Source organism: Hypanus sabinus, chromosome 20 (genome assembly GCF_030144855.1).
Source record: "Hypanus sabinus isolate sHypSab1 chromosome 20, sHypSab1.hap1, whole genome shotgun sequence".
Lineage (NCBI taxonomy): Eukaryota > Metazoa > Chordata > Chondrichthyes > Myliobatiformes > Dasyatidae > Hypanus > Hypanus sabinus.
The window spans coordinates 52957593-52981970 of record NC_082725.1 but is presented as its reverse complement, the minus strand read 5'-3'; the positions used below and the strand labels follow the sequence as shown (position 1 = coordinate 52981970).

Sequence of the window (24378 nt, the reverse complement as noted above, 5' to 3'; positions counted from 1 at the left end):
CTGGGTGTACTGCCCTATGCACAGGTGCAATGAGAAGCATATTTATAACAACTTCACGGGCATATAACAACATTCACAGAAGTTTACAATATAATTTTTTAGTAGAAAGAACTCAACTAGAACCATAAAATATCCAAAGTCTATTGTACTGCAAAACGGTCAAGATGGATAGTTCTGGTTGTTTCGTCACAAATGGTTGAAGGGAACTAGTTGTTCTTAAGCTTGTGAGGTGGGACTCTGTCTTTTGTACCTGCTGCCCAGTGGTGGCTATGAGATGGCATGGCCCTGATGGTGGTTATGAACATCCATTTTCTCTGAAAATTCACCTGCAACATCCCTGTGTGCTTCAGCTGTATTTCCTGCACCAAAATGATGGGAGTTCTTCAGTGTGCTTCTTCTGTGCAGTCGCTCATTTAAGTGAACCTTGCAATTGTATCGTTCACAATGCTGCTGTATTTCTGTCAATATTTCAATCTCTCACCTCCCACCCACGCCGACATGTCTCTGTCACTCTGTGTCTCTTCCTGTTGCAGGTTTTCATTGTGTTTCATTGGCTTTGTCTCCTTTTCATCCTCCCTCTGTGAAGAAGTCAGTTTTCTCAAAGGCAACGAAGCAAGTAAATTAAACTTGGAAGAAAATCATGCTGAATTTGGTAGACTGATGCTTTTCATGTAAAAGATCAACACTGTGTGCTTTTATTTATAGAAAATAATTGATTTGCACATAAAAACCCATAATTATCTTACAGCAATTGTTAGGTGTAGAAGTATTTAATTGAATGGATAGAAAAGGGAAGCATGGTCATGGACAAAGCACAGTTCATTGTAAAGTTAGCCTCAACAATAACTGGGAAATTCTGTGATTAATCATCTCTGACAGATTTTTACTGTACAGAAATGTACTGTACAGATTATAGAACTCACTACTGGGGAAAGCCTGTTATTTTGCACCATTGGGGACAGCCATACTGAAAATAGTTGCTCCTGGTTTAAATAAAACTGATGAATTATAAGTAGCAGTAGTTTCGGAATTGTACAAAGAAGGTATGCTTCCATCCCATCCTGTTCATGCAGCTTCAGTCCCAGATGATATGGATGACTCAATACAGGTCCACAATCCTTATCTGAAATCCTAGGGGCCAGTTGCATTTCGGAATTCAGAATTTTTGGGATTTCAGAATCCCTCCTTATTGGTTCCAGGAACCCCCCCCCGCGGATACCAAAAAACACGGTTGCTCAGGTCCCTTATTTAATCTGTCTCAGTGCAGATGGACTTTAGGACCTAGCAGAGTTCCAGACCTATATACTTTAAATCATCTCTGGTGTAAATAGTTGTTGTACTGTATTGTTTAGGGAATAATGACAAGAACAACAAAAGTATTCAATAAAGCATAAAAATATACAGCTTCAAACGAACCAAATCAAATACATTGTAAAGGACTTATTGGAATAAATGTAGAATGTCACTGTCACTGTAAAACTTCAGTAACTTGTCTTTCTGTTTCTTTAAATCATATACAGTGGTAGTTTCCCACACCATATTCTTCAGTAAGACACCGCACAGAAACCCCACGATCAAGCTTCTGCAATAACTCCACTTTCTGTGTTATTGATAATGATAGATGCTTCCTTCTCTTTTTCTCATTGTTACCCATATGGGTATCTGCAGCTCTTTTTGACATTTTCACAGTGAAATTAAACACAAAGTCAACAGTGAACACAAAATATCAGCAAACAGCAAATGCACGTGTAACCAGTACGAGTGCTGAGCCACAACTGACGTCTGGTGGCCTCTGCTAGTCCTGCCACGTCACACCTGAGTGCCGTCAACTGTTGGCAAAAAAAAACTTTGGTTTTTGGAACTTTTTGGATTTCAGAATTTTGGATAAGGGATTGTGGACCTGTACCTGCAAGACAAATAGTGCTTAAAAAGAAATAGTGCCTTATTTAAGTCACTCATGTCCCAGGAACAGATGAGAAAGAGTGAAAATCAAAAGAAAACTGCAGATGCTGGAAATCTAAGAGAAAATGTAAACATTCTCAGCAAGTAAGGCAGTATCGGTGGGAAGAAAGAACAGTCATAGCTCTGAGTCTGTAATTCAGCAGAACTGGATCAAAATGTCTGAGGTGATATTGACCTCAATATGGTAGAAAGGTTTATTCATAAACAGTAAGAGCTTCAGTCTATGTAGGAATAGGGTAGGCGTGGGACTTCTGATGAACTGATAACAAAAAACAAAGAAATGGCAGGTTATAGAATCATAGAGAAGTATGGTACAGAACCAAGCCTTTCAGCCCATCTAGTCCAAGTCAGAAACAATGTAAGCATCGACCTACATCAAGACCATAGCCCTCCATACCCTTACCATCCATGTACCTATCAAAACTTCTCTTAAACTTGGATATCAAGCTCCCATGCGCCACTTGTACTGCCAGCTCATTCCAAAACACTCATGACCTTCTGAGTGAAGAAGTTTTCCCTCATATAACCATATAACAATCACAGCACGGAAACAGGCCATCTTGGCCCTCCTAGTCCGTGCCGAACCCTTCATCTCACCTAGTCCCACATATTCCCCTTAAACTTCTCACCTTTCACCCTTAACCAATGACCTCTGGTTGTAGTCTGGTATGTAAAATCCCTTTTTTTTTTGCATCATTCTTCATTATGAATAACTGCAAATATCCAGAAGGCAACGATAGGCTAACTCCCAATAACAAGGAAGTAAAATGCCTAATCAGAAGGGATAAAGTATTTGAGAGACTCACTGGCCTATCAGCACACTAAGCTGCTTGGCCTGTGCAATGAGTTGTTAATGGTAAGATGGTGGTTCACCTCCCTTGCTCTTCATAAACTTACTAATAATGCAAAGCAAGCAAAATCTTCATTTATTTTCTGGAATTCACCTCCTCTGACCCCAGTCCTGGCACTTTGTAACACAACAGAAATGTTGTGCATCTAAAGTGCATTATTAAACACAGTAATTATTTTTAAATATTGCAATGGAAGGACACATGCTTTGAAAAGTGAATTTTAACTCATTGTATAAGACATTATGATTTTTGTGAGCTATTTATTTCTGTTGTACTGCCAGATTTATCTTCTCTATTTCAAAATTCTGATTTCAGATTGTCAGTAAAATGTACAAAGGTTTTCATCCTGATGTGCTTCATACATCATATTATGACTGCACTTGAGAAACAAAGTGCAAAGTTGGTGCAAAGTGCTTTAGGATGCCCTGAAAAGCAATGCAGCAGTTACAATACAAATACAGTTTTCAACAACAGATGAGCTCAGGTATTGTTATGAAGGAGTTGCTGGTCGTGTGACAACTTGATGCTCAAAACCAGGTTGCTAACAGCTTGTTTCAAATCGGATAGTTGCGAGGAAGGTGGGTGAAGTTGGTGGCTAGGGAATGGAGATTGTACCAGGGATAGATGTAAATAGTTTCCCAATATTTATTTGGAAAAACGTCTTCTCATTCAGTACTATGAAGCGCCCAAATGTTACTTTGTCTGCATTTTACTAACTAATACCCAGGCAGTTTGAAGAATTGAGGGTACCTTATTTCCACTCTGGTTTTGTGCATTGCGAGATGCAAGGACAGTGGGGACCACAGACTCTTATAGGTGGGGCAGATAGTGCCCAAAAATTCAAGTGGGTGTCTAGTAGCTGAGGAGTCTAAATCTTCCTCACTAATATGCAGGGTTTCCCTTTATTCCCAGTGAACGGATTCAATTTTCTTGTTCTGGAAGTCATTTCCGTCGATTAAACTTCAAATTTCAAACATATAAAGATGTTAAAGACTCTTTAATACATATAACAAAGGGGAGATTAGTACATTGAAAAAGGATCGGAGCAGAGCCCAAAATGCGACCTACTCCATTTAGCACCACCAAGAGTCTCCGGATTCAATTTTCATTACAATCCTGAATGTTCCTCCTCGACTTTGAGTGGTTGTGGGCCGCCAGAGGTTCATAGGAGTTGGCGAGGATCTTGCATTTCTTAAAATAAATTTTGAGCACATTTTTGAATCCTTTCCTTTCTCTGCCTGACCAAGCCCAGAAAACCAAGTCTCTTGTTGGACTAGTGAATGATGAGGCCTGCCCAACATGGCCAATTGATTATTACTATGCTGGGTCTTGATTGTATCATTACTAGGTATATTGCCCTGGATGAGACTCTAACATTGATTTGCTTGTCCTTCCAATGAATTTTAAACTTCTTGTGGAGATGACGGTGGTAGCTATCCATTCATTGCCTTTGTTCCCACACCCACAGGCCTTTGTCTCTCCCTCCCCCCCGCCGCAGGTCTTTGTCTCCTCCCCCACAGGCCCTTGCCTCTCTTTCCCCCTCCCCACAGGCCTTTGTTTCCCTCGCCAAGGTCTTTATCAGTCCCAGTCTCAAAAGCACATATGAGGGTAGGGATTACTGCTGCCCAGCAGACCATGAGTTTTATGTGTTATGTAAAGTCTTCATCTATAAATCAGCACACACAAAATGCTAGAAAAACTCAGGAGGCGGGGCAGCATCCATGGAAAAGAGTACGGTCGACGTTTCCTCAGGACCGGGAAGGAAGAGATGTCGGGGTAAGAAGGTGGGGACGGGAGAGGAAGAAGTGCCAGGTTGATAGTTGATAGGTAAATGGGAGAGGTGGAAGGGTTGAAGAAAAGAGCCGGGAAGTTGATTGGTGAAGGAGATAAAGTGCTGGAGAAGGTGGAATCTGATACAAGAGGACTGAAGTCCATGGAGGAAAGAGAATGGGGAAGAGCACCAGAGGGGCGTGATGGGCAGGTAAGGAGATAAAGTGAGAGAAGAGGAGCAGGAATGGTGGAGAGATGGTGGGGCAATTACCGGAAGTTCGAGAAATCGATGGTCTTGCCATCAGATAGGCCTGTTTATACAGTAAACCAATAGCTTTGCTGTTGCATTGAATAAAGTGGCAAATTTCATCATTGATTAAACAATATAGTATCAAATGGCATGTGTCTATCTGATTTGGACCATTCAGACTTTGTACCTTAAACCCTTCTGCCTTTACTTATATTGGGTTTAAGATCATAGGATATAGGAACAAAATGAGGCCATTTGGTCCATCGAGTATGTTCCACCATTTCATCATGGCTGGTTCAGTTTCCCCCTCAGCCTCAAACCTCCTGCCCTCTCCCTGTATCCCTTCATGCCCTGACTAATCAAAAATCTGTCAACCTTGGCCTTAAATATACATAAAGACTTGGCCTCCACAGATGCCTTTGGCAAAGAATTCCACAGATTCACCATTCTCTGGCTAAAAAAAAAATTCCTCCTATTCTCCGTTCCAAAAAGACACCCCTGTATTCTGAGGCTGTGTCCTTTGGTCTTCGACTCTACCACTGTAGGAAACATCCTGTCCACATACACTCTTATCAGGTCTTTTCACCATTCAATGGATTCCAATAAGGTCACCCCTTGTTCTTTTGAATTCTAATGAATACAGGTCCACAGCCATCAGATGCTTTTCATGTGACAAGCCATTCAATCCTGGAATCGTTTTTGTGAACCTTCTTTAAATCCTTTCCAGCTTCAGCATATCTTTTCTCAGATAAGGAGCCCCAAACTGCTCTCAGTACTCCGTGAGGCCTCACCAGTGCTTTTATAAAGTTTCAACATTACACCCTTGTTTTTCTATTCTAGTCCTCTTGAAATAAGTGCCAACATCGGATTTACCTTCTTCACTACAGACACAACCAGTAAATTAACCTTTAGGGAATCTGCACAAGGACTGCCGGATCCCTTTGCATCTTTTTGTATTTTCTCTCCATTTAGAAAATAGACACCCCTTTTACTTCTCCCAAAGTTCATGACCAACAGTTCCCAACGCTGTATTCCATCTGCCACTTCTTTGCTCATTCTAATTGTAACAAGCCTCTAGCCTCCCTACTTACTCAAAGCTACCTGCTCCTCCGCCTATCTTCATGTCATCTGAAAACTTTGTAACAAAGCCATCAATTCCATCATCCAAATCATTGACATATAACATAAAAAGAATCAATCCCTGTGGAACATCACTAGTCACCGAAAGCTAACCAGAAAAGGCTCCCTTTATTCCCCGTCTTTGTCTCCTGTCAATCAGCCACTGCTTTATCCATGCTGGAATATTTTCCGTAATACCATTGGTGCATAGCTTCTTAAGCAGCCTCATGTGGCACCTTTTCGAAGCCCTTCTGAAAGTCAAAGTATACAACATCAATCGATTTTCCTTTGTCGATCCTGCTTGTTATATCCTCAACGAATTCCAACAGCTTTGTTAGGCAAGACTTTCCCTTGAAGAAACAATGCTGACTAGGGCCTATTTTATCACGTGCCTCCATGTACCCTGAGACCTCATCCTTAATCATCAACTCCAACATCTTCCCAACCACTGAAGTCAGACTAACTGACCTAAAGTGTCCTTTCTTCTGCCTCTCTGCCTTCTTGTAGAGTGGAGTGCATTTTCAATTTTCTTGTCTTCCAGAACCATTCCAGAAGCTAGTGATTCTTTAAAGTTCATTACTAGTGTCTCCACAATTTCTTCAGCCACCTCTTTGAGAACCCTGGGGTGTACCCTATCTGATCCAAGTGACTTATCTACCTTCAGACCTTTCAGTTTCCCAAGAACTTTTTCTCTAGTAATGATAACTTCTCACACTTCATGATCCCGACACCTGGAACTTCCATCATACTGCTAGTGTCTTCCACATTGAAGAGTAATGCAAGATATTTATTCAGGTTGTCTGCCATTTCCTTGTCCCCCATTACTACCTCTCCAGCATCTTTTCCAGCAGTCCAATGTCCACTCTCGCCTCTCTTTTACACTTTTGTGTATCTGAAGAAACTTGGTATCCTCTTTAATTATATTGGCTAGCTTACTTTCATATTCCATCTTTACCTTAATGTTTTTTAGTTGCCTGTTGGTTTTTAAAAGCTTCCAAATCAACTTCCCAGTAATTTTTCAAGACATACAAATCTGCTGGATGAACTCAGCAGGTTGGGCAGCATCCGTTGAAATGAGCAGTCAATGTTTTTGTGTTTACTCCCAGTAATTTTTGTTTTGGCTTTTATGTTGGCTTTGACTTCAATTGTTAGCCATGGCTGTGTCAACTTGCCTTCCTCTTTGGATGATGTTAGCTTGCCTTCCTCATGGATACTTCTTCCTCTTTGGGATGTACATATCCTGTGCCTTACAAATTGCTTCCAGAAATTTCAGCCATCATCCCTGCCAGTGTTCTTTTCCGATTGATTCTGGCCAACTTCTCTCTCATGCCTCTGTAATTCCCTTTACTCCACGGTAATACTGATACATCTGACTTTAGCTTCCCCTTCTCAAATTTCAGGGTGAATTTAATCATATTATGATCACTTTCCCCTAAGGGTTCTTTTACCGTAGGCCATCCAATCAATTCTGGTTCATTGCACAACACCCGATCCAGAACATTTGATCCTCTAGATCCTCAATGACAAACTGTTCTAAAAAGCCTTCTCGTAGGCATTCTAGAAATTCCCCTTCCTGGAATCCAGCGCCAGCCTGATTTTCCCAATATACCTGCATATTGAAATCCCCCATGACTATTGTAACATTGCCCTTTTGGCGGACATTTTCTATCTCCTGCTGTAATTTGTAGGCCACATCCTTACTACTGTTTGGAGGTCTGTATATAACTCCCATTAGGGTCTTTTTACTCTCAGCTCTATCCACATTGATTCAACATTTTCTGACCTGATGTCACCTCTTTCTAATGATTTGATCTCATTTTTTACCAACAGAGCAATGTCACACCCTCTGCCTTCCTGCCTATGTATCCTTGGACATTAAGCTAACAGCTGTAATCTTCTTTCATCCATGATTCAGTGATGCCTACAACATCATACCTGCCAATCTGCAACTGTGCTGCAAGTTGACCTACATTATTCTGTATACCATGTGCATTCAAATACAATGCCTTCGGTCCTTTGTTCACCCTTTTCGATTATGTCCACCTCTTGCGTTGCAATTCACCCTATGACTGAAATCTTGCCCTCTCAACAGCCTCTCCTCACTATACTTGCCTGTCTTTGTAAACCAGCTAATTCATCTTCAGTCTTTCCTGTGATACTTCTTGCACTGAAATATGTGCAGGTCAGGACACTAGTCATACTATGCTCAACTTTTTGATTCCTAACTTTGTCTGAGGTCTTTCCAACGTCTGCCTCCACAACCTCTCCGCTATCTGTTCTGGTACTCTGGTTCTCGTTGCCCTGCAACTCCAGTTTGAACCCAACCAAGCAGCATTAACACACTTCCCGCTAAAATATTAGTCCCCTCCAGTTCAGGTGCAAACCAGCCCTTCTGTGCAGCTCACACCTTTCCTGGAAGAGACCCCAATGATCCAAAAATCTTAACGCCCTCCATTCTAACAACTTCTTTGTCACATATTAAACTATATAAAATCTTCCTAGTTCTGCCCTCTCTAGCACATGGCATGGGTAGCAACCCTGAGATCATAATGCTGGACGTTCTGCCCTTTACTCCCTGAACTCATTTTGCACAACCTCATCACTTGGCCTACCCATGTCATTGGTACCTACATGGGCCATGACTTCTGGCTGTTCATCCTCCTATTTAAGACTTGATTCAAGATGTTCCAGACCCTGCCACCCAGGAGGTAACATACTATCCAGGAATCTCAGTCTCGCCAACCACAGCATACATCTTTTCCACCCTTCGCTTCTGAGTCACAGATGCAGATTCAGTGCCGGAGACACGACCACTGTGACTCCTGTTAGGTCATCGCCCCCAACAATATCCAAACTGATCTACCTGTTGTTGAGGGGAATGGCCACAGGGGTACACTGCACTGGCTCCTTAACCCCTCTCCCCTTCCTGACTGTCACCCATTCTCCTGTGTCCTACACCTTGGGTGTAACTACCTCTCTATATGTCCTATCTACCACCTCCTCAGTCTCCTGAATGATTCGGAGTTTATCCAGTTCCAGCTCCAATTCCGTAACATGGATTGTTAGAAGCTGCAGCTGGATGCACTTCTCACAGTTGTAGTTGTCAGGGACACTGGAGGATTAGCTAATCTAGTTAGTTAGCTTTCTGCTGTCTATAAACTCCACACTTTCATCTCCAACTCTTATCTCTTCAAAAAGCCACTTCCACGAACAGCAGTTTCACCTTCTTGTATCGTTCATCTGTTCCCAGCGTATTGGTGACGGAACTTATAGCTTTCTATAATTCATTCTCCACCCCTTTCCACCAGCTTTACATTTATCAAAATTACTTATTACAAAACCGTATCTATCATGAGTCAGATGATCTTACCTCTTGCACTTTGAAAACCTGTGAAAAGTAAGGCGAAGTTGAATTCAGAGAATTTCTATTCATTCAGCTTCCCATCTATGCAACCTGTCATTTTATTCTGTCCATTTTGGCTCAGTATCTATTTCCCTAGCAAGGCCCTTTGTTATTTTTCATAAATTTCATAACTAAATATTATTCATGAAAAACAATGTATACAAAACATAAGCAGTGCAGGAGCATTTTACGTTCTTACTGTCATTTGGTCAATACATTCAGTAATGTAAACCCTGTTTTAAAACAATAGTATCTTTTGCCACTTGTGGGTGCCTGGTGTGATACACTATTTCACTGTTTGAGAGGCTGGTGAAATTGAAATGATGGGTGCATAGTTTTGTTTAGTATGTGATCAGGGTTACCACATTAGCATAGCAGTTAGTGCAACACATTTACTGCTCAGGATGTTCCAAACTTAACGAGTTAATTCCGGAATTACTGTACGCTCTCCCGATTGAATGCCAGCGTTTTCTCCCACAGTCCAAAGACATATCGGGTGGGTTAATCGGTCACTGTAAGTCGTCCCATGATTAGGTTAGGGCAGAGGTCGGCAACCTGCGGCTCCAGAGCCACATGTGGCTCTTTGATCTCTGTGATGCGGCTCCCCGTGGTTTGTTAGCTTTTGAAATGTAATTCGAAATTTGAAGATTATGGTGATCTTGTACAATCTGAAAACTTTGCGGAGACACCGTTTCCTGGCACATCCAAACCGGCTCACAATTAGCCACCGTTCCGACTAAGGGAGATAGCCTACGGGGGTTTGTGAGTACGTGTCTTTTGGAGCATCCGCGCCCACGGGGGGCGGGTTGAGGGAGGCTTTAAAGCAAGGCTGTTTAGTTGGAATAAAGTTACCTTGACTGCAGTGTCTTTATTTTAGCGCTGCGTGTAGCACACCGCTACAATGTGTTTTTTATCGCTATTAATATACATCACCACTGCCAATGCCTGACGCCCGCCAGTGCGCGCTTTCTTTTAATTCTTCGATCCAAGGTAGGCTAACTATGGAGTAACCTTCAACCCAACGTCTTTTTTTCGGAGTTCAAAATGTTTTTGTTGCATGCAGAAATGTAATTTCGTTTTCTCTGCAGGAGTTCATCAATTTCATAAATGCAACACATTATAGTTTGTTTATACATAGCATAAAGGCAAAAAAAAACCCGTTGTATGCAGTGTTATTTCATTTTGTGGCTCCCAGTGTTTTCTTTTCTGTGGGAAATGGGTCCATATTGGCTCTTTCAGTGGTAAACGTTGCCGACCCCTGGGTTAGGGTGATCGGGGTGGTGGAGTTGCTAGGTGGCAGGGGTGGGTTGAAGAGCTGGAGTGGCCTGCTCCGCATTGTATCACAAATAAAATAAGTAACACTTATCCTTTCACTGACACAGTACCGTTCTCCCCACTGTTCATGGTGTTGTTAAAGGATTATAAAGTCAGCCCAGCCAGTAACTGGTGTGTAACGATTCATGTACAAGGTGTATTTTATCATTCATTAAATGAAGCTGCTCTTGTTTAAAACAACTTGCAAAGATCCAGAAAAAAATGTAATGCGCAGCAGGCAGAATGACTTACTTCACATTTCATTTTTGAGGTTTTAAAGTTTTTCACAGCTTGCTTCAGATGGAATCAATGCTGTGGCTGCCTTGATGGCAATGAAATATTTCTTTGTTGAAATCCATGCCCTCAAGGTATATGTTCTGCAAATCAGATCTTGCAGGAAACTTGTCTCTGCTTGATGCCTTTTCAACATAAGCACCTTTGTTTCAATACCTTTGGGTAGCCATTCTACCTGTCTGCAGTGAAGTCATTAATATTGGTGCTCACAACTACAAGCATTGAGGCCTGGTTCAGTCGATCATTGATGAACTTAATTATTAATTTACCATTTTAAAAACAGGAGTGTTGTTAATGGAGGCAGACACAGATAAACTTTGGCAAAGCTTTGTTCACCTAAAGGTTGAGGAGGAATAACTATGAATGGGAAGTTGAGAAAGAATTTTTTCTTTGGAGTAAGTAGTGTGTTTTGCCCAAAGCTACATTTTAAACTATGGATTCAGAGATTCAAGATTCAAAGTACATTTATTATGGAAGTATGTGTACAATATACAACTCTGGGATTTGTCTTCCTCCCAGACAGCCAGGAAATAAAGAAAAACCATGGAACCTGTTAAAAGAAGAAAACATCAACCCCCCCCCCACCCCCCATACAAAAAAATTGCACAAACAGCAAAAAGGCGGAATACTGTATAAACCACAAAATCAAAAGGAATATTCATTTCAGCTCACTGTTCGTTACCTGCAGGCCACCTCGATTCAAACTCACCCAAACTAGCAACAAAAACAGGAGCGACCAGAAGAACTAGAAACAAATCATAAGAGTCCGCAGTCCACAAACCAGGTCAACTAAACATTGCTTTAGTACCATCCTCTGACGGGAGGGAGGGAGAGGGAGAGGGATCATTTGCATGCAAGGACCTTCCCCCGGGAACAGCAAACAAGAGGGAGAGACAGACTGTCACATGCGTACACCTTCCTCTGGCAGCAGGGAGTGAGAGGCTGGTAGACAGCGTTGAACACCCACTCGCCCTCAGACACCTTAATCAGCATGAGATAGAATCAATCATGCGCTCACGCCCTGTCTCCTGACTTCCTGGCCTCTGTGTACTCACTGGCAGAATTGTCTACTGCACTTCAGGGAACCTGACCTTCTCTGGGTCCTGCTGTGATTGCGCATTTCCATGCATTGCTGCGTTGAGGATCAACAGAAGACTTGCTTTCAGTGATGTTCAGAAATCTGTGGAATTCTTTGTCACAGGAAGCTGTGGAGGCCAAGTCTTTACGGATATTTAAGGCAGAGGTTAATAGAATCTTGATTGGTCAAGTCATGAAGGGGAGAAGGCAGGAGATTGGGGCAGAGGAATAATGGATCAGACATGAGGAAATAGGGGAGCGGACATAATGGGCCACATACCTAATCCTGCTCCTATATCTTATGGTCTCGTGGCCCATGCCGTACGCTTTGTTAGCGGCCTCGCAGAACCCTCTTGGAGTCAGCAAAGTGCCGGATCACTCAATTGGTCTGAAAACACACTGCCAGAATGTAGATAACAGGCTCCCAACAGTGGCAGAACCATATCTGAAGTAAAACAAAGACATTAAAGAAGTGAAGGAAGTTGCTTCGTGACCCGTTTTGAGTATGCGGCCTTTGGTAGTGTTGTTCACTGGCGCCATCTTCTTCCAGATCCTCTATATGCTGCTTCTGTAAAGTGTGTCAGAGAGCTGTGGCATAATGTAGATGGAAACAAGCAATCTGCCTCAACTTGTCCGTACCCACCATTGTGCCCACTAAGCTTGTCTCATTTGTTCACGTTTGGTGCTTATCCCTCTAAACTCACCCAATCTATGTTCTAATGCAAGTGGCTTTTGAGTGTTGTTATTGTCACTGGCAGCCTATTCCATTTGCATGCCTTCATCTTGGAGGAGTTGCCCCTCAGGTCCCTTTTAACCCCTTTGCTTTTCGCCTTAAACTTGCTGACATTTGGAACAAAACTCAAACTGTTGGAGAAATGGAGTGGCCTAGACAACCTCCAGAAGGAAGTGAACAGTCAGTGTTTTTGGTGGAGTCCCTTCATCAGGGCATTCATAGATGTGAATATTATTGTCAGAAGTTCAGAGAAAGAAATTAAGATTTCCAAACCCGCCACCACTTCCCTCTGAAGCATTCTTATTATTTGGTAGGTTTCCATCTCAGAACATTAGTAGGAATCAGAACTTTTTAAGCCTTGGGGCCATGTATTTTATATGAATTAGGGGTAGTTTTGAGATTTTCTTGTGGTGTTCACAGCTTCCTTTAACATACTCTGGTCTGAATTTTTATTTCATGGGTAAGTTTTGTGAACTGCAAAGAAAGGTTGACTTGGAGTGATGATACTTTTGCAGAGTTGGGTATTTTTGCCTCTGGCGTGCATGGGTTCTTTTTGCATGCAACATTCATATTTTTTAAATGCCCCACAGCCATTGTCTAGGATTTCCTCTCAACTAGCCAGGTTGCATGGTTTTTTTGGTAGCTTTCAAACTCACTGATGGGCTTAAACTAGTATTATTAAATGATATTCCAATCTCTGCCTGAGGTGGGGATTTTATTGACACTCAAGGATTCCAGGATATTATAGCAGAGATGCCCTTCCACAGTAAACCATATGTCAACAGTATTCTCCCAGAGAAATGGGAAGACATGGTATACCTTTCCAGGTCAGTGTCAATGTAAAGAAAAGATGGAACACCCCCGCTGTTTCCCTCCCCAGATAGTCACAACTATCAAGAAGCTATGGTTCTTAGGCATTTAATTGTTTCAATAAAACCTCTTGATTGATTTATGTTGTTGCACATCGAGAAAAGAACAGTACAACAATTTGGGTAATTCTTGTGAGACTGAACCAAAAGATGCTTATGGGGGATATAAGAAGGGAATTTAAAGCACAAAGTCTGACTCGAGGTGATGTCAGTCTTGAAGAATTATAATAATGCTCTAATTTGTACTTGATTGAGAGCTCAGAGTTGAAACATTTGTAAATTGTTCTGTTTTTCAGCTGGTTGTAGAAACTGACCGATGTACATTTCCCCTCAAACTAACCACTTCAGAGGAGGTGAATGAAGTAGTGGGCTACCTCGGATCGTGTTTGAAGAAGATGCTCCCCGGACTCTCTCCAATGTACGTACTCCAGACCTTGACCTTTGTAGCATTGAAGCAGGTGTAAAATTTAAAACCAGTTTGATGAAAAGCTTTAAGAATCTGTTGCCTTTATTTTTTATTTCCCAGTTATCTAAACCTATTGAAAATGATGCTGTATTTCCAATTCGTGCTTCCTCCTAGATATTTGTGGTAGATTATATTAATAAAGGAAATTATGCAGCACAAAAGGAGGTGATCCATTGTGTCTCTGCCAGCACTAGGGAAGAGCTTTCCAATGGTTTATATTTGTCTGCCCTGTTCCCATAACACTGTAGATCTCACCAAGTTCCAGTTTGTGTTTATGCATTATATTTCAATAAGACTGAGAAGGATGATGTTTCGGCCCATCTTGTCAGTGCTGGCACACAGAGCAAACACGAGTTTTCTCTGCAATCTGTTACTCCCCACATTCATATCAGCTCTTCGCCTTGCCCCAGATTCAGCTGCCTACCAATCTGCATGTCCCTTTGCAGGGAGATTATTGCAAACTTCCCACAGGTCAGGAATGAAACTGGAATGCTGGAGGCGTGAAGCAGCAGCCGTGCTGTGTACAATTCCGGTTGTCCCATGACAAGGCTTTGGAAAAGGTGCAGAAGATGTTTGCCTGGATTAGGGCATAAGAGCTATAAGAATAGAATAGAAAATCTTTAGTTGTTTTCTTTGAAGCATTGGAAGGTGAGGGGAGACCTAATAAACAAAAATGTATAAAATATGAGAGTATAGATAAAGTAGACAGTGAGAGTCTTTTACTCGGGGTAGAATATTAAGTCTTAGATGACATGAGAGAAAGTTTAAAGGGGATGTGTGTCTTACTTTGTTTATCAGAGAACGATGCGTGCCTGGAGTAGGCTGCCAGGAGTAGTTATGGAAGCAGGTAGACACGGTAGCACTGACAGTTCTGTGGGAAGACCAGATTGAGGAGGCGTTTGACCGTAAGGAAACCAAGCACCAGGAGCTGGTAGAGCAGTGCCAGAGACGGGGCTGGAGGGCACGATGTCAGCCTGTAGAGGTTTTGCTGGCTGCTCACTGTGTAGAACCTACTCTCTCCTTGGCATTATGGGGGCTGTAAAGAGAAGAGCCAGCAGGACCATCACTGAGGCTGCTGGGTGAGTCTCCAGATGGCTCTGGATCAAGAGGTGTGACCCATGGACCAGTGCTGCTGGGACACAAGCCAGGGTCTGATCAACCCCACTGGGTCAGCTGGGTGAGAGTGCCTGATGTGAAAAGACCCCTCACTGAGGATGTGTCCCAGTGCATCTTAGGATATATCTCAGTATCACCGAGGCAGGTACGATAGTGATTGTTAAGAGATTCTTGGATAGACACATGAACGTCCAGGGAATGGAAAATATAAGTAATGTGCAGGCCAGAGAGATTTAATTTAATGTGGCATCATGTTCAGCACATATATTGTGGGCCGAAGGGCCTGTCCTGTGCTGTATAATTCTGAGTTCTGTGTTCTTCCACTTCTCATCCTGTTTAAACATTATTTTTAATCTGATTCCATCTCGCATGAAGGAATAAATTCCAGATCATAATTACGTCAAGTAAAGCATCAACTCTCCTCTCCTGTTTCTCCATTAATTCTTTAGCCAGATAACTTAAATCCCTTTCCTTTGATTACTGACTCTGCTGCTGCTGGAAAATCTTTATCCTTATTTGCTACATCAAAACCTTTTAACAACTTGAAAATTTGTTTTCCTTAAACCATGCTTCCAAGATTAACAACCTTACCTTATCTCTGTGCAACTGAAGTTCTGCACGGCAAGCCCCACTTCAGAAAATTTCCTCTGTCCTCTTGCTAACCTCTTGAAATCCTGTCACTGAGCTATGATTGGAACTGCACAAAATCTTGGTGTCATTGAGTAATCAGTAATTTATGAACATTTAATGAAATTTCCTTGGTTTAGTGTGCTCTTCCACCTTCAAAGTTTGTTTACAACCAATTCCAGGGGATTCTGTTTTTGCGCCACTTTTAAAATTGCACTATTTTGATTTATTTTTCTTTCTTAAATCTGTCAGCTCACAACTTGCCTCCAGTTTATTTCTTCTGCCATGTACCAGTGAATTTCATCTGCCTATGACCTCCTGAAGTGTGTTCCTGTCTTCCTCACTGTTTGTTGAGTACTTGACTTTAGTATTTCCGGATTTTGAAATTGTGCTCTGCATAACTAAGTTTATTTCATGAATATGCATTAAAACAAAGAGTGGTAAAAATGCAAGTGCTGGAGGATAGCAGTGAATCATGAAACGCACAGAGGCAAATGCTTCTAGCCCACATCGCCATGACGACTAATTCCTATCTGTATTTGCACTAATCCCATTTGCCTGCATTGGGCCCATATCACTCTATGCCTTTCCTGTCTAACTTCCCTCCAGTTTGAAAAAGAGCTGCTGTATTACTCTCTGCCTTGTGTCTCTCAGCTAATTTTGTAATCACAAAACAACTATATCTTTGTTCCCTTGGCTTTCAGTTTGTATAACGTGTTGTCCTTTATCAATGCCTTTTGAATACGTCATCCACCCCCTCATAGAACTCAATGAGTCAAATATGATTTTGCTTGAACTAATTAACTGGCTGGCATTTACTAATGCTTTGTAGGTGCAATTAATTTTGTCTCTGAAAGATTCCCAACTATTGACATAAGGCTGACTGGTCTGCAGATGTCAGATTATCTCTTTTTATGGACAGAAAGGTATAATGTTTCCACTCCTCCAGGCATGGCTCCTGTAATTTTTTTCTACACCTCTGTTCCTCTCGATTCAAACCAAAGGACAAACCTTTAAATACCTTTCTCCTTTTTACTCTATTCAGTTTCTCTAAAGCTTCCATTATTGTGATATTTGAAGTGTCTTATAGCTGATGCTGAAGTATGACAGCCTTGTCACCTCTGCATTCCTAGAAATGCTGTTGAATTTGTTATATATGAGTAACTGGTGACGTAAAGATTGTTCATGCATAAACTTGTGCTGAGACAATCCTCTTTCAGGATAAAAGTGGGGGCAGGGAGGAACAGAGAGAAAATGTATATGCATCAGGTAGAAATGAGAGGATATTTTCAGTGGCATGCAACAACTATCCAGTTATCACTCACTCCATTGCCACTGCTTTCTTCCATTTGTTCTGTATCATGTTTTTCCAAGCTCCTGTTAGTGCCTCTTCTGGGCGTAAAAATTGAAATGCAGTACCAGCTGAGGCCACCCATGTGTTAAGTGAACACACCTCCAGTTAATTAGAACAAACTGGCAACCTTATTGAAGATTCCAATTAATTGGGCAGGATGCTCTTTGAGGCACATACACATCTCCACCCAGAGCAGTTCCATTGACCTGGGAGTTATCTGGCAATCTACCTTAAGACTTTATTTAAGGAAAGTTTTGGTCCTAAATAAGCCTTATTGTTCCTGTAACCAAAGCAAAAACAATTCTCACTAGCCTGCGACCACTACAGAGTCGTTATACTTGCATGACACTCCCAGCTCCAATGATTGCTCCAAAAGTTGAATCCTTGATTCGATTTCTCTCTCTGCCCATCACTCTGCCTGTACTCCATCTCCCACTGGTGCTCCCCTCCCCCTTTCTTTTTCCCTAGGCCTCCCGTCCCATGATCCTTTCCCTTCTCCAGCTCTGTATCCCTTTTGCCAATCACCTTTCCAGCTCTTAGCTGCATCCCATCCCCTCCGGTCTTCTCCTATCATTTCGCATTTCCCCCCCCCTCCTCCTCCTACTTTCAAATCTCTTACTATCTTTTCTTTCAGTTAGTCCTGATGAGGGGTCTTGGCCTGAAACGTTGACAGTGCTTCTCCCTATAGGTGCTGCCTGGCCTGCTGCATTCCACCAGCATCTTGTGTGTGTTGCTTGAATTTGCAGATTTCCTCGTGTTCGATCCTTTATTAGCAACTAGCAAGCATACAATCTTGAAGCAGTGAAACTTAAGCATACCCAAGTGTCAGCTAAGCATTATTCAGCGATGTTAAGCAGTCAGCAAAAGATACGACTTCAGCCGATCCCAAGCTACAAACTGCACTGAAATAAACAAGAATACATAACTTATTCTCTTCACTTTAACCATGCCCCCACGCATGTGACTAGTTACCATAAATAAACATAATAAATTCAGAACAGAGAATGCAATGCAGATGGACAACAGATATATGGCTCCTGCAAACTGTTTGACTACCCTTTTATTGTTTGTAAGTATATTGAAAGACCCTGGCTTCCTTTTCTAATGTGTCCCCTTTGCTTACTTCTTTTACATTTTTTTGTAGTATTCATCTTGAGTCTCTGGTACTCTGTCAAGATCTAGTTTCAAAATGTTAAGCTTCATCTACTTTAATCAAATTCTACAGTTTTAAACAGCATTTGATCTGGTATGATGTTAAATTATAATTTTTTGCAAATGCTGTTAGTTGAAAACATAAAAAGTAATGCAATTTTTCTTGAATCCAAAAGTAGTTGTCGATATAAAAGTGTGAATGTATGGACTATTGTGATGTCACGTGCACTCTCTGTTGAGCAAGGTGTCGCCAGAACCCGATACTGTTCTCACAGCCTGAGGATTTGAAAATTGTGGTGAGCACTCTTCTCTCAACTGCAAAATGGCTTCAGAGGGGACAACATTCAAGCATGAACTTTATGTGTAGCTTGAAAACCAAAACATTGCAGATCTCTGAAATACAGTGAAAATATTGAAAGCGCACAACTGTTCAGGCAGCAGACCAACAACACTAACTCTGTTTCTTTCCACAGATGTTGTTGGCATTGCTGACCATTTCTTGCCATTTCTGTTTTGATTAGCATTTTTAACTTGTGCGCAGTTCCCAAGTGAGCCTGAATTTATAGACTCAGAAGTATAAGATCTTTTTTACATCCTTATAAAATAGGAGGGTAATGAAAAAGGTGACAATGGAGCCTGCGGATCGGCTCTCAGCAGTCCAGGCATTGTGGGATAGTCAGAACATTGCCGAAACTGGACCCTGCGGTGAGTAAAATTAAATTACAATTTTGGAGACAAAGACTGAAATAGAATAGCAATGCCTCAAGAATTGCAATGCTCGTTTACGTTGTCACAAATTATGTTAGAGATACTCCTACACTTAAAGTTATTTCCATCAGAAATGATTATTACTGCCATTTAAACATTTGATTTGTGGAGTTTTGGGAATATTTAGTTTATCATTGAAATAATGAACACAGCATGATGCCACACTCGTTTCTGCTGCTACACTTGCTTTACTGTTTATATTGCTATCATGTGAATTTTGATATAGGACTATGCACAGACCTGCAACTCATAATAATTTAAGCAACTTTGTTGTGTGCACATAAAGCTATGATTCTTTGTCTCTGTTATTCTGCCTTTACTGCATCATATCACACTAATCCTTCCTGTATTTTGGATTGCATTTGCACCCGGTTGAATCTTTCCATAATGTTCTTGTCACATTTGAGATTCTTTGTTTAAAGGTGGATTCTCCCAGATGTACGCATGTGTTTGTGACTGGCTTGGACTGCCATACAGAGAGGAAGTTCAATGGGTAAGAACACTCAGTAGAATGTTTCAGAAACACAGAAAAGTACATTTGCAAGAAATAGGAAAAAATGTAAATGAAGATATGCTTTTGGATCAGGAATTTATAGTTTTCAATTTTGCAACTAACAAACTCAACATGTTTTATTTAGCATTTGTATTCAGTTATGAATTTTAAGTCCTTGAAGTAATTTACTTAAACTTTTTAAGGAGCAGTTTAATGTAATTTACACATAATTACAGACTAGATTAAAAGTTCAGTTGCCCTCCAGTTGAAATCCTTTGTACTTTTAAAGGATGTGGATACAATCTACCTGACACAAGACACGAGGGAATTGAATTTGCAAGATTTCAGCCATCTTGACCATAGGTAAGTTGAGCATTAGTATTTAATGAGGTTGTCCTGATCAATTAAGTTTTTTGATTAGTTTTCAAATGCACGTTGATTTCTTTTGTAAGATATTAAATCAATGCTGCTGTTACAGAATTGCTCATTTATTTTGGTGCAAATACATTTCGATTGTACTCAAAAGACATGTCTTCATAACCAAAAGATTTCAAATCTGAATATTGTGCATGGTTGCATAAGTTTTCACTGTTACTTTTTTTTAGAAGTAGAATACCTCTTCTGTTTTGAAACAGTAGTTCTGAAGTGAAGTGGTTAAGTATTCAATAAATTGTAACATTCTACTCAACAGTATGCTGTAGTTAACTACAATTTATTCACTTAATTCATTATTTTAACTTCAACCCAAAAAGAGCTCAAAGTATTCCAACTTGAGTTATTTTTATTTACTTGGAGCAATCCGTCAGTTTGGTGCTAATTCTTAAACCTCAGTTAGTTTTTAATGATAGGAGTGGTATTCAGCTGATGCAGGTTAGACTGCAGAATGTATGTTTTGGATTAATTTGATTGAATCTCATATTCAGTCAGTTTTGTTTGTTAGTTGCTCAGTATCTTTTAACATTGTTTACAAAAGTTTTTTTTACATAATTTATAAAGTGTTTTTGGTTGGTTTATTCTATTCAACTGAATTTAAAATTATCCCTCAAATTTGACTTCAACATTTTCTGCAAAGACTGAACTAATTATCATTCTGCTTACACCAAGAATCTTGGATGTGATTAGTCTTCAGAAACAGCTAAGATACATCTTAGTTTAGGTTTAGCCAGTGGCATTAGTCTAGGGAAGACGGGTCTCTGGCCCCGCCGGATGTGTGAAGTCTGAGGTGCAAAACCTCTTGTTTGTGTGGATGCTCTGGGATCTGTTCCCCCATCACGAATCAGTACACCATATGCAATTAAACAATTTAGCTTTATAATCCTTAATTTGACTAAAGGGTTAGTGAAGTAAAACAAAAAGAAAAGGGCCCATTTTATGAAACAGTCTAATATCTAAAGCTGGATCGGATGGCTTCCTTTGCGTTGGTCCCCCATCGATTTTCCCCAGGCTTTGTCGACTCCTGGCCCCACTCTGTCCGGCTGCCTACGACCTCTCCTTTCAGACATTTTCTCTTCCTTACCCTCTTCTGCCGAACAAAAGACCCAGATCACCTTGGTCTCAGGCACACAACAAGAAAAAACTCTCCCATCAATGGACGGCGCACATTCCAAAGCCCCTGATATCTCTAGCCATAACCCAACCACTGCTGCTACAGAAAAGACCATTACATTAGCAGTGAAACCTTTCCCAGGGTGTCACACACACAAGTTGCTTCCCTTTCAAAGGGTAATGACATCAGAGAACACAGAAAATTACAGGTCCTTGGTCCACAATGTTGTGCTGACCATGTAACCTACTCCAGAAGCTGCCTGAAATTACCCTACCACATAGCCCTCTATTTTTCTAAGCTCCATGTACCTATCTTAAGAGTCTCTTAAAAGACCCTATTGTATCATCTGAGGCAGCGTTAAGCCAGACTCCTCAGAAGACTTTAGATCCAATTCGAGGGTGGATGGTGTCATTAATGATCAGAGCTAAAACAGAAATTTTTATAGAACACTATAATCATTGTCAATATTTCTAGACCAGGAAAAGGTAAATAATCTGTCTTGGATTCTGTGAATCACTATTAGTGTTCTGCAAACTCCTTCAGAGCCATAGTTTTGTAGCTTTCAAGAGCAGGGAAAACTTTGTTAAAAGACAAATCCTGTAAAACACGATCTTCATTAAAGTTACTGTGTTTTACCTTGTTAAATAGGGTGTTTAGGTGAGTGGAGTAAATCAAATGGGGGAGGGTGTGGTGAGGGTAAGTAAATTGCTCACAGATTTATAGTTTTCATGACTTTGGATGTCTTGCATACATGTTGCAAAAAATCACTATATAGTGAATTTTAACACATTAAAATGTTGCATAACTTTGCAGAATTTTGCAATGCAAAGGAACTTTGTCATATAACATCATCCTGATCAGAAGCTAGTGATTGTATTAGATTGGATAAACCTTTAAAAACGTGAATCAGTAAGATTAATCTAAACATTAATTTTATTTGTTTTAGATTCATCTGTCAAATCTAAGTTAAATAAATCAATCTTTCTTCATATTTTATTAGAGACTTAATACCAATTGTTGCAGCCTTGGAGTATAACCAGTGGTTCACAAAACTCTGCTCCAAGGATCTTAAACTGGTAAGTAAATATTAAAGTTTTCTGTTAAATGGAGTTCTGGCTTGCTTCGTCCATTAGTAGTTATTCAAATACCTTTGGCAGCTAGAGACATGAATGTCAGGTTGTTGGATGGGATGTGAAAGAGAAAGCTGCCTGTGGGACAAACAGTGGAACATCCTGCTGTCATTAGAATGGTCATTATCTCCCTCAGGCAACACCATGTTTCAGGTCATGTGTCTCGTTGTTGTTTACGAGGCCTTGGCGCTCAGAGTTTAATACTTAGAACTGAGTCTTTGGAAAAGTAGTAATACTGGGGTTCACAATCATCTCAAACTTTGGCGTTCTGTGCCCTTTTTAAAAAGTTCTCAAAATAATGGTCAGTCATGTTTCAGCAGAGGAGAAAGTATCTCAAATAACACGATTAGAGGTTTTCTGTTTTTACATGCAATTTTATTTTCTCCACAGGTTGTACAGTGTGTGCAATTACTTTATGGAGCATTTCAGCATGTCAAAATGAATGGGTGTGCTTAAGTTATGACAAGATTGCTTGAGAAGTAATGGGGTGGTTATATTTTTCCACCACTTTATATTTGATTTAAAATATCTACATATATTGGTAACACAACTGTTGAAAGTGATGGAATATTAAAGAGAGCGTGTTGCTCCTCAGGCTGCCTCAGTCATAGAGTCTCCTTGCACTGGCACACCATAAAAATAAACGCACACATGTTCCTTAATCCACTGGTTTTTAGCTTGTGAGGTGTGACCTGTGAAACAGAGAGAGAATACTTCTGCTTGCTTTCACCACCTAATTTTGAAGCAACATTCAAGCAGTGTGAGAAGAAGAACAGAAATAAACAAAGGAAAGCATAGGAGGCAAATTAGGAGTTGGATCCATATCCGGGAATAAGAAGATGAACAAAGTTTTAAAGCGGTTTTCCTTATGGCACTTTCAAAGCTAATGGCACTCAAGTTATCTAGGAATCTGTTCTGAAAATCTGGAACAATAGATACAGCTGAAACATTACTTAAACTGGTGCCGAACCAAACAGCTAATCAAATTTGATTGCTAAATCATATTTAATTTGTTGATTTTTATACTGAGAACCCTGATCTAGAGTTTTGGGCACCAATCAAAAGAATTGAGCGCAGAGCCACAAGATGTCTGACTTCTCCTTGGTAATATAAAGCTAATGGAACATGATTATTATACTGAAGCTTTTGAAATTATTGAGCTACCCATGAGTAAAATTTTGCACGTCTTTATTAACTCGACTGCCTTTGAGAGATCTATTGCTTCTTTAATTCACTCTCTGCTGATTTAGCATGATTTGAGAAGATTAGCCATTAGTCACTGGAAGGACAAAACAACTTGTCTTCAATATGACAACACATTCCAAAGGGATTTGCAACCTTCTCTCTCAAAGTTTAACCTTGTGTAACTTGAAGATATCAGGAGGTGACCAAAAGTTTGAGCAAAGAGATAGGTTTAAAGATGTGTTTGTATAGAGGCAAAATGTAGGCTGGAGAGGGATATCAAGAGAGCCATCATAGATGGCTACAAAACATAGATTATATAATAAAAGTCAACTGATCTAGCAAGCTCTGGACTTTGGTGTCAACTTCGTAGATTAGAGTATTGGATGTTATTCCTATTAATACCTCAACACACTTGGAGTTCATTTTTAAGATGTTGCACAATATCATAATTTTCCAATAAAGGATTGGCAGGAAGTGGAACTCTGGGTGAACAACTACCCAGCTCTGTAGATTTTAAAGGAAGCATGGGAAATATCATCTGATGAACCACTGGGATATCGGAAGTCAGGTAGAGGATTATTGAAGTATCACTGTAGTTCCCTGAAAGCCCACATGCTGGTTACCATATTCCGAGGTGAAGGATGGATAGGGCTTAGAAAAAATGTGAACATGGGTAGCAATGTCTGACTGACCTCAAGCTTATGGAGGATAGGATGAGGGAGACGGTTTTGGCAAAGAGCTAATAGAGGTGAGCTGGTGAGGCTCGGCAGCAGGTAGACTAGAACAGGTGGAATTAAAGCACACAGTGCTGGAAACACTCAGCAGGTCTGGCAACATCAGTGGAGAGAGGTCTGCCACCTTCAGGATGAGCAGGTCTGGGACTTGAAATGGTGACCTTT

General features: G+C 40.7%; 1 protein-coding gene across 6 annotated transcripts in view; it reads left to right on the top strand.

The window, feature by feature from the left end:
* LOC132378539 (F-actin-uncapping protein LRRC16A-like) overlaps positions 1–24378 on the top strand; it is a 331671-nt gene that overhangs the window by 105641 nt on the left and 201652 nt on the right. For all 6 annotated transcript variants that reach the window (XM_059945517.1, XM_059945515.1, XM_059945516.1 and 3 more), the window contains 5 exons: positions 13939–14060; positions 18965–19062; positions 19548–19618; positions 19908–19981; positions 22165–22240. In XM_059945517.1, coding sequence (XP_059801500.1) covers positions 13939–14060; positions 18965–19062; positions 19548–19618; positions 19908–19981; positions 22165–22240 — 441 coding nt within the window. The remainder of the gene's footprint in view (positions 1–13938; positions 14061–18964; positions 19063–19547; positions 19619–19907; positions 19982–22164; positions 22241–24378) is intronic.